We start from the raw sequence: 11,064 nt of genomic DNA, 5'->3' as shown, positions 1-11,064 counted from the left end.
CACCCATTACATTTAACAAAAACAAACCACAATACTGCAGTAATTGCAGGGTTCTGACTCTGTAGCTAGAGAGCTCTTCGATACAGTTTCTTTCCCAAATTGCACCCTATTCCATACATAGTGCACTACTTTTGATAAGGGCCCAGGTCAAAAGTAGTGCACTACATAGGGAATAGTGTGCCATTTGGGTGATATTCCTGTGTTTTGCCTTCATTTGAGTGGAGCACTAAAATGCTTTTGAGTCTTCCTTTGCTTTCCCAGGCAGGCCAGTGCTGGATGAGTCAACAGCATCTGATCAGCCTGACAAACATTAGCATGCTGGATGAGTTGATGCTGCAGCTTGAAGAGAGCTAGGACTTGTTGATGACTGTGTTACTCTCTTTCTCCCCCTCTGTCTCTCTCCCTCTCTCTCTCTCTCTCTCCCCCTCTGTCTCTCTCCCTCCCTCTCTCTCTCTCCCCCTCTGTCTCTCTCTCTCTCTCTCTCTCTCTCTCCCCTCTCTCTCTCTCCCCCTTTGTCTCTCTCTCTCTCTATCTCTCTCTTTTTCTCCCCCTCTGTCTCTCTGCCCCCCCCCCTCTCTCTCTCTCTCTCTCTTTCTCAAATCAAATCAAATCAAATGTATTTATTTAGCCCTTCGTACATCAGCTGATATCTCAAAGTGCTGTACAGAAACCCAGCCTAAAACCCCAAACAGCAAGCAATGCAGGTGTAGAAGCACCCCCTCTGTCTCTCTCTCTCTCTCTCTTTCTCCCCCTCTGTCTCTCTCTTTCTCCCCCTCTCTCTCTCTCCCTCTCTCTGTCTTTCTATCTTACTCTCTCTCCCCCTCTCTCTCTTAGCAGAGGCCACTTCCTCTTCAGCTCACCATAAAAATGCTGCTCCCGCTCGGCTCCCGTCAGCTGATCTACAGCAACCTATCAGGTTGCAGCTTGTTAGCCCCCCCCCCAACGCCCCTTCATGTCTGTCTGGTTCAACTGTGTGTCTGTTTTTTGACTCGAGGTAGAAGTTGCCACTAACCACAGATCTAGAATCAGATCTGCCCTTACCAATCTTTACCATACTGTATATGGGATAAAGGAGCATCTGACAGTGGACTAGTTTTTAGAGATCCTACGGGGGTTCATTGGGGATTTAAGGTAGGTCTCCTCAAGTCTGTTAGATTAGACAACATGAACCAATAGGGTCAAACAACATGGTGTTGATACCAGCCTCATGAAATCTGTCAAACCTTTGTTCAGAGATCAGACACGCAACCCCCAGTCTGAAAACATGTAATACAATCTAGTAGCAGATCTAAGACAGGTCTCTGATTTCCGGAAGGGAGATTCACGAGGGTATCAGCTTGTACTGTGTGTTATTGTCAGTGGAGTGTTTAAGGTACAGGGACCCTTTGTCTCCCTACAGCGAAACACATATGTCCCTCTGTGAGTAAAGTTCAGTACCTGTAATGTAACACGTCATGTCTGGGCCGCACTGCAGGACTAGAGAATCTGGATAAAACACGTCAAAGTACCTGGTTGTCTAAACCAAGGACAGAGAGAACGCAGACTCGGTGGTCCCGTGTTGGTTAAGCGCTCAAAGTCTTTAGAAATATAACCCAGGTAAAGACAAAGAGCTGTCACTGATGTTGAGCTGTTGCCTGACTTCATTGACACAAAGCTGTACAGAGAGCAGGACCGATCTCTGCCTCTCTCTCTGCCATCCCTGTCTCTTTCCCTCTTTCTCACTCTCTATGTCCATCTTTATCTCTCTATCCTCTCCCTCTCCCTGTCTCTCCTTCTGCCTGTCTCTCCCTCTGCCTGTCTCTCCCTCTGCCTGTCTGTCTCCCTCTGCCTGTCTGTCTCCCTCTGCCTGTCTGTCTCCCTCTGCCTGTCTGTCTCTCCCTCTGTCTGCCTGTCTCTCCCTCTGTCTGCCTGTCTCTCCCTCTGTCTGCCTGTCTCTCTCCATCTGTCTGCCTGTCTCTTTCCCTCTGTCTGCCTGTCTCTCTCCCTCTGTCTGCCTGTCTCTCCCTCTGTCTGCCTATCTCTTTCCCTCTGTCTGCCTGTCTCTCCCTCTGTCTGCCTGTCTCTTTCCCTCTGTCTGCCTGTCTCTTTCCCTCTGTCTGCCTGTCTCTCTCCCTTTGTCTGTCTGTCTCTTTCCCTCTGTCTGCCTGTCTCTCTCCCTCTGTCTGCCTGTCTCTTTCCCTCTGTCTGCCTGTCTCTTTCCCTCTGTCTGCCTGTCTCTCCCTCTGCCTGTGTCTCCCTCTGTCTGCCTGTCTCTCTCCCTCTGTCTGCCTGTCTCTCCCTCTGTCTGCCTGTCTCTCCCTCTGCCTGTCTCTCCCTCTGCCTGTCTCTCCCTCTTTCTCGGAGTGATTTATCTACACCAATACGTTACTCCCTGACCCTTCTAACCACCTGACCCATCCAACCCCCAGTTACAAATAAAGGTTCCACCCTCTGTCACATTTAAAGTGGTAGCATATGGCTGTAGAAACCAGGAACCTGTATGGCTGTAGAAACCAGCCTCTTGCACCTCCCTGCATGCTTCATTAACAGCAGAGATCACTTATGGTTACATTATGATGAGTCAGCACATTCTTCCGTCTAACTTCAGGAGCAGCTGAGAAATAATTAATTCACACACTGATAGAAGCTAGCTAGCTGTGTTGTCCGTCTGTGTTAGTTCTGTGATTTAAATGGGCCAGGGTTTATCACCAGGATGGCTGGTCATTTAGCGGTTTAGCTTGGTGGGTCACTTCCTGATGACAGGGGGCAGTTGGGAAAGTGTTGGACTACTGTAGGTTCTTCAGACTAGGTCTGGGACAAGCCGTTGAGTTTCATACTGTATGCATTATGTATTTGCAGTAAATATGTAGAAGCAGGTGTGTGTGTGTGTGTGTGCTTGTTAGCACTGAGCAAAGTGGGTCACACACTCCCACAGCAAGCTCCTCACTATTTCTCTCTCTCTCACACTCACTCACTCACTCACTCACTCACCTTGGGGTGTGTGTGTGTACCTTGGAGGATGTGTGTGTACCTTGGAGGATGTGTGTGTACCTTGGGGTGTGTGTGTACCTTGGAGTGTGTATGTGTGTGTGTACCTTGGGGGATGTGTGTACCTTAAGGTGTGTGTGTGTGTGTGTGTGTGTGTGTGTGTGGTGTGTGTGTGTGTGTGTGTGTGTGTGTGTGTGTGTGTGTGTGTGTGTGTGTGTGTGTGTGTGTGTGTGTGTGTGTGTGTGTGTGTGTGTGTGTACCTTGGGGTTGGGGTGTCTGCTGATGATGAGGCTGACTGGTCCTGGTCCACACTCACTGAGAATAGCATAGGCCTCACTCAGGGCCACATGGCGTAGACTCACAGAGTCCACCTCCAAGACCTGGTCCCCTCGACTAGAGACACACACACACACACACACACACACAATCTGTTAGTATTATGTCCAGTAAATAATCCTTAGTGCCAAAGCCTGAAGAAAAGAGAGAGAGAGAGAGAGAGAGAGAGAGCAACTCTAGCCATCTGCAGCGTACCAGCAATACCAGCAATCTGAAGTGTACTAGCAACACTAGCCATTTGCAGTGTGCCAGCAACACCAGCCATACAAGCAACTCTAGCCCTACCAGAAACTCTAGACATCTGCAGTGTACCAGCAATTCTAGCCTTCTGCAGTTTGCCAGCAACACCAGCCATCTGCGGTGTACCAGCAACTCTAGCCATCTGCAGTGCACCAGCAACACTAGCCTTCTGAAGTGTGGCAGCAACACTGGCCATACCAGCAACACTAGCCACACCAACATAATTTGTCATCTGCAGTGTACCAGCAACCCCAGCCATCTGCAGTGTGCCAGCAACACCAGCCATCAACAGTGTACCAGAAACATTAGCCATCTGCAGTGTGCCAGCAACACCAGCCATCTACAGTGTATCAGTAACTCTAGCCATCTGCAGGTTACCAGCAACACCAGCCATACCAGCAACATCAGCCATCTGCAGTGTACGAGCAACACTAGCCACACCAGCAATATTTGTCATCTACTGTGTACCAGCAACCCCAGCCATCTGCAGAGTGCAACACCAGCCATCAACAGTGTACCAGCAACAATAGCCATCTGCAGTGTGCCAGCAACACCAGCCATTGACGGTGTACCAGCAACAATAGCCATCTGCAGTGTGCCAGCAACACCAGCCATTGACGGTGTACCAGCAACATTAGCCATCTGCAGATGGCGTACCGGTACCGAGTCAAGGTGGAGGCTATATACAGGGGGTACCGGTACAGAGTCAATGTGGAGGCTATATACAGGGGGTACCAGTACAGAGTCAATGTGGAGGCTATATACAGGGGGTACCGGTACAGAGTCAATGTGGAGGCTATATACAGGGGGTACCGGTACAGAGTCAATGTGGAGGCTATATACAGGGGGTACCAGTACAGAGTCAATGTGGAGGCTATATACAGGGGGTACCGGTACAGAGTCAATGTGGAGGCTATATACAGGGGGTACCGGTACAGAGTCAATGTGGAGGCTATATACAGGGGGTACCGGTACAGAGTCAATGTGGAGGCTATATACAGGGGGTACCGGTACAGAGTCTATGTGGAGGCTATAGTTATTAAAGTGACTATGCATAGATAATAACAGTGAGTAGTAGCAGCGTAGAAGAGGGGAGGGCAGTACAAATAGTCTGGGTAGCCATTTGATTAGCTATTCAGGAGTCTTATGGCTTGGGGGGTAGAAGCTGTTTAGAAGCCTCTTGGACCTAGACTTGGCGCTCCGGTACAGCTTGCCGTGCGGTAGCAGAGAGAACAGTCTGTGACTAGGATGGCTGGAGTCTTTGACAATTTTTAGGGCCTTCCTCTGACACCGCCTGGTATAGAGTTCCTGGATGGCAGAAAGCTTGGCCCCACAGATGTACTGGGCCATACGTACTACCCTCTGTAGTGTCTCGCGGTCGGAGGCCGAGCAGTTGCCATACTAGGCAATGATGCAATTCGTCAGGATGCTGACAATGGTGCAGCTGTTAAACCTTTTGAGGACCCATGCCAAATCTTTTCAGTCTCCTGAGAAGGAATAGGTTTTGTCATGCCCTCTTCACGACTCTCTTGCTGTGCTTGGACCATGTTAGTTTGTTGGTGATGTGGACACCAAGGAACTTGAAGCTCTCAACCTGCTCCACTACAGCCCCGTCGATGAGAATGGGGGTTTGCTTGGTCCTCCTTTTCCTGTAGTCCACAATTATCTCCTTAGTCTTGATCACGTTGAGGGAGAGGTTGTTGTCCTTGCACCACACGCTAGGGTCTCTGACCTCCTCCCTATAGGCTGTCTCATCGTTGTTGGTGATCAGACCTATCACTGTGTCATCAGAAAACTTAATGATGGTGTTGGAGTCATGCCTAGCCGTGCTGTCATGAGTGAACCGGGAATACAGGAGGGGGCTGAGCACACACCCGAGGGGCCCCTGTGTTGAGGATCAGCGTGGCGATGTGTTGTTACCAACACTTACCACCTGGGGGCGGCCCGTCAGGAAGTCCAGGATCCAGTTGCAGAGGGAGGTGTTTAGTCCCAGGGTCCTTAGCTTAGTGATGAGCTCTGAGGGCACTATGGTGTTGAACGCTGAGCTGTAGTCAATGAATAACATTCTCACAAAGTACACATCCTGGTAATCTGTCTGGCCCTGCGGCCTTGTGAATGTTGACCTGTTTAAAGGTCTTACTCACATCGGCTGCGGAGAGCGTGATCACACAGTCGTCCGGAACAGCTGATACTCTCATGCATGTTTCAGTGTTACTTGCCTAGAAGTGAGCATAGAAGTTATTTAGCTCATCTGATAGGCTCGTGTCACTGGACAGCTCTCGGCTGTGCTTCCCTTTGTAGTCTGTAATAGTTTGCAAGCCCTGCCACATCCGACGAGCGTCGGAGCCGGTGTAGTACGATTCTATCTTAGTCCTGGATTGATGCTGTGTGCAGAGGTATGAGGCAGGGGTATGAGGTATTTGAGATAGATATGTAGAAGAAGACAGGGTAAGGTGACTAGGCATCAGCATAAGTACCAACATAAGTGAAATTGCACATCGAAAGATTTCTCAGCTTGTCGGGTATTCAAACCAGCAACATTTCGGTTACTGGCCCAACGCTCTAACCTGCCATCTTATTTATTTCCCCTGCCACCCCAGTAATTTACCCACTTTTTCATGTGGGAGAGGGCAGTGTGAAATGCAATTGAGAACGTGTCATCTGTGGATCTATTGGGTCGTTATTTGAATTGGAATGGGTTACTGGGATAGTGGTGTTGGATGTGTTGTGAGGAGAGACAATGACTAAGGGACTAAGGGAGTGAGGTTGGGAGGAGAGACAAGAGTATGAGATGATCCTAGATCTGTGACTAAGAGAGTGAGGTTGGGAGGAGAGACAACGTATGAGATTATCCTAGATCTGTGACTAAGGGAGTGAGGTTGTGAGGAGAGACTAATGGGGATGTGACGTACCTGAGTCGTCCATCCATCTTGGCGACAGAGCCGGGGGCCAGACTGTGGATGTAGATGGCTGGAGGACTGTTCTCTAGAGTTAGACAGCAGGTCCCTATACCCAGACCCACCCCTGGCTCTGACAGAGGAACACACACACACACACACACACACACACACACACAGGAAACAAAGACAACAAGGACACAGGGAGGATGAGCAAGATGCATTTCTAACGATTCTTAAAATGTCCCGTCTTCTAAGCTATCAGTCTTTCTCTTCTTCCTCCATAGTTGCAGGTGATGAAATGGAGGCTGGATCAACTCCTATTTAAGTCATAGCCAAAAGCATGGAGAGGGCATATGAAATGGAGCCTGGATCAACTCCTATTTAAGTCATAGCCAAAAGCATGGAGAGGGCAATATGAAATGGAGGCTGGATCAACTCCTATTTAAGTCATAGCCAAAAGCATGGAGAGGGCATATGAAATGGAGCCTGGATCAACTCCTATTTAAGTCATAGCCAAAAGCATGGAGAGGGCAATATGAAATGGAGCCTGGATCAACTCCTATTTAAGTCATAGCCAAAAGCATGGAGAGGGCAATATGAAATGGAGCCTGGATCAGCTCCTATTTAAGTCATAGCCAAAAGCATGGAGAGGGCAATATGAAATGGAGGCCAACGATGAAGTAAACAACCCGACAGCACAGAGAACCTCTCTGTGACAGGCAGACCACTCTCAACGAGAGACACGCTCATTAAAGTGGAAATCTGCGATTGGTACATCCATTTTTTGGGACAAAATTGAATCTTGTTTTACTTGCCTCAAAACATGATTAAAATTACAATTGTGATATCATGAATGGTCAGTTCTTGTATTCGTAGTTCTGTCTATGAATTTGAGAGTGGTTACATTTCTCCAGCCCCATCCCTTATTTGTTTACCAAAACTGTGGAGGGGTTTCTGTTTTATGGCTGAACTGCCAAAGACATCTCCAGGTATTTAGCAATCCTTCATTTCCCCAAAAATTACTCTGCTGTGTTCCAAGACTAACAGGTTTGTACCCTGGCATGCCAGGTTTGGACCCTGGTAGGACAGGTTTGGACCCTGGTGGGACAGGTTTGGGCCCTGGTGGGACAGGTTTTTACCCTGGCAGGACAAGTTTGGACCCTGGCAGGACAAGTTTGTCCCCTGGCAGGACAGGTTTGGACCCTGGCATGCCAGGTTTGGACACTGGTAGGACAGGTTTGGACCCTGGTAGGACAGGTTTGGACCCTGGTAGGACAGGTTTGGACCCTGGTAGGACAGGTTTGGACCCTGGTAGGACAGGTTTCTTACCCTGGCAGGACAGGTTTGAACCCTGGCAGGACAGGTTTGTATCCTGGTAGGACAGGTTTGGACCCTGGTTGGACAGGTTTGGACCCTGGTAGGACAGGTTGCTACCCTGGCAGGACAGGTTTCTTACCCTGGCAGGACAGGTTTTAACCCTGGCAGGACAGTGAGTTGGTGAGAGGATTTTGGAGTGTGGCTACTATACTGTAGGCCCATAGCATCTCCTGACACCACTCTTTACCATTGCCACTTGGAATAGTTTAGACAGTAAGAATAGTAAAGAATAGATCTAACGGAGTATTTAATATCTTACTAAACTAATGTCAACTCAAATCAACAAAAGCCAATCTAACACACCGACTGAACTGAGCTAAACAACTAAAGTGAAATAAACCCCGTTCAACCCTACTTTCTCTGGTACCTTTGTTGAGTGTAACCTCCATGATGATGCGGTCTTTGGGGCCAGGACCCGGGGGTCCCTTGCGGGTTTCGGGGGGTTCGTCGAAGGTGGTGGGTACTGGGGTGGGGTTGCCTCCGCTGGCGTTGGAGTTCGGGGAGGAGGAGCGGCTGAGAAGGGTGGGGGTGGGGCACGGCGTCAGGCTGGGGCTTCGGAGACGTGTCCGTACTGTTAGAGTCACCACACCCTTTTTCAGCTGCTGCAGGGGACCAGAGACAGGACAGAGAGACAGGACATAGAGACAGGACATAGAGACAGGACATAGAGACAGGACATAGAGACAGGACATAGAGACAGGACAGAGAGACAGGACAGAGAGACAGGACATAGAGACAGGACAGAGAGACAGGACATAGAGACAGGACATAGAGACAGGACATAGAGACAGGACATAGAGACAGGACATAGAGACAGGACAGAGAGACAGGACAGAGAGACAGGACATAGAGACAGGACAGAGAGACAGGACATAGAGACAGGACATAGAGACAGGACATAGAGACAGGACATAGAGACAGGACATAGAGACAGGACATAGAGACAGGACAGAGAGACAGGACAGAGAGACAGGACATAGAGACAGGACAGAGAGACAGGACATAGAGACAGGACACAGAGACAGGACAGAGAGACAGGAAGAGAGACAGGACATAGAGACAGGACCAGGACACAGAGACAGGACATAGAGACAGGACCGGAGACAGGACATAGAGACAGGACCGGAGACATGACACAGAGACAGGACCAGAGACAGGACAGAGAGACAGGACATAGAGACAGGACCGGAGACATGACACAGAGACAGGACCAGAGACAGGACAGAGAGACAGGACACAGAGACAGGACACAGAGACAGGACAGAGAGACAGGACATAGAGACAGGACCGGAGACATGACACAGAGACAGGACCAGAGACAGGACAGAGAGACAGGACACAGAGACAGGACACAAAGACAGGACCGGAGACAGTACACAGAGACAGGACACAAAGAAAGTGACAGAGACACAGGACACAGAGACATGACACAGAGACAGGACACAGAGACACAGTATTAGGACCAAAACAACAACGACAACAACATTAACAAGAACAGAGTGTCATACTGATTACAGGCATGACTCTCATTGATTGGTCAAAAGCCACTGACATTCACCACTTCTAATTTAAGGGTTATCCTCCAAAAGGGATTTCTGAAAAACTTAGGTCAACCCTAACCCTATTCCTAACCCTTCCTAACCCTCTAACCCTAACCCTTCCTAACCCCCTAACCCTTCCTAACCCTCTAACCCTAACCCTTCCTAACCCTAACCCTTCCTAACCCTTCCTAACCCTAACCCTAACCCTTCCTAACCCTTCCTAACCCTAACCCTTCCTAACCCTCTAACCCTAACCCTTCCTAACACTCTAACCCTAACCCTATTCCTAACCCTAACCCTTCCTAACCCTCTAACCCTAACCCAGACTGTTACCTTGAAGGTCTGGATGGCCTAAACCTTAATCCTAATCCTAACCCAGACTGTTACCTTGAAGGTCTGGATGGCCTAAACCTTAATTCTAATCCTAATCATAACCCTAACCCAGACTGTTACCTTGAAGGTCTGGATGGCCTAAACCTTAATCCTAATCCTAACCCAGACTGTTACCTTGAAGGTCTGGATGGCCTAAACCCTAATCCTAATCCTAACCCAGACTGTTACCTTGAAGGTCTGGATGGCCTAAACCTTAAACCTAATCCTAATCCTAACCCAGACTGTTATTTTGAAGGTCTGGATGGCCTAAACCTTAATCCTAATCCTAACCCAGACTGTTATCTTGAAGGTCTGGATGGCCTAAACCCTAATCCTAATCCTAACCCAGACTGTTACCTTGAAGGTCTGGATGGCCTAAACCTTAATCCTAATCCTAACCCTAATCCTAACCATAACCCAGACTGTTACCTTGAAGGTCTGGATGGCCTAAACCTTAATCCTAATCCTAACCCTAACCCAGACTGTTACCTTGAAGGTCTGGATGGCCTAAACCTTAATCCTAACCCTAACCCTAACCCAGACTGTTACCTTGAAGGTCTGGATTGCCTAAACCTTAATCCTAACCCAGACTGTTACCTTGAAGGTCTGGATGGCCTAATCCTAACCCTAACCCAGACTGTTACCTTGAAGGTCTGGATTGCCTAAACCTAACCCTAACCCAGACTGTTACCTTGAAGGTCTGGATGGCCTAAACCTAATCCCCTAACCCAGACTGTTACCTTGAAGGTCTGGATGGCCTAAACCTTAATCCTAATCCTAACCCTAACCCAGACTGTTACCTTGAAGGTCTGGATGGCCTAAACCTTAATCCTAATAATCCTAACCCAGACTGTTACCTTGAAGGTCTGGATGGCCTAAACCTTAATCCTAATCCTAACCCTAACCCAGACTGTTACCTTGAAGGTCTGGATGGCCTAAACCTAATCCTAATCCTAACCCAGACTGTTACCTTGAAGGTCTGGATTGCCTAAACCTTAATCCTAACCCAGACTGTTACCTTGAAGGTCTGGATGGCCTAATCCTAATCCTAACCCTAACCCAGACTGTTACCTTGAAGGTCTGGATGGCCTAAACCTTAATCCTAATCCTAACCCTAACCCAGACTGTTACCTTGAAGGTCTGGATGGCCTAAACCTTAATCCTAACCCAGACTGTTACCTTGAAGGTCTGGATTGCCTAAACCTAACCCTAACCCAGACTGTTACCTTGAAGGTCTGGATGGCCTAAACCTAACCCTAACCCAGACTGTTACCTTGAAGGTCTGGATGGCCTAATCCTAACCCTAACCCAGACTGTTACCTTGAAGGTCT

The 11,064-nt window shown here is 48.7% G+C and overlaps 1 protein-coding gene across 1 annotated transcript in view; it reads right to left on the bottom strand.

Annotated features, from left to right (window-relative positions):
• The window catches only part of LOC112262507 (PDZ domain-containing protein 2), a 242,216-nt gene that overhangs the window by 67,492 nt on the left and 163,660 nt on the right, over positions 1 to 11,064 (bottom strand). The window contains exons 11-13 of the mRNA XM_042331146.1: positions 8,188 to 8,422; positions 6,456 to 6,573; positions 3,228 to 3,360 (exon numbers count right to left, since the gene is read on the bottom strand). Of these exons, the coding sequence (XP_042187080.1) occupies positions 3,228 to 3,360; positions 6,456 to 6,573; positions 8,188 to 8,422 (486 nt within the window). The remainder of the gene's footprint in view (positions 1 to 3,227; positions 3,361 to 6,455; positions 6,574 to 8,187; positions 8,423 to 11,064) is intronic.

The sequence above is a fragment of the Oncorhynchus tshawytscha genome, linkage group LG12 (assembly GCF_018296145.1).
Source record: "Oncorhynchus tshawytscha isolate Ot180627B linkage group LG12, Otsh_v2.0, whole genome shotgun sequence".
Lineage (NCBI taxonomy): Eukaryota > Metazoa > Chordata > Actinopteri > Salmoniformes > Salmonidae > Oncorhynchus > Oncorhynchus tshawytscha.
Note: the sequence above shows the minus strand (reverse complement) of the source record. Positions and strands in the feature narration are given on the sequence as shown.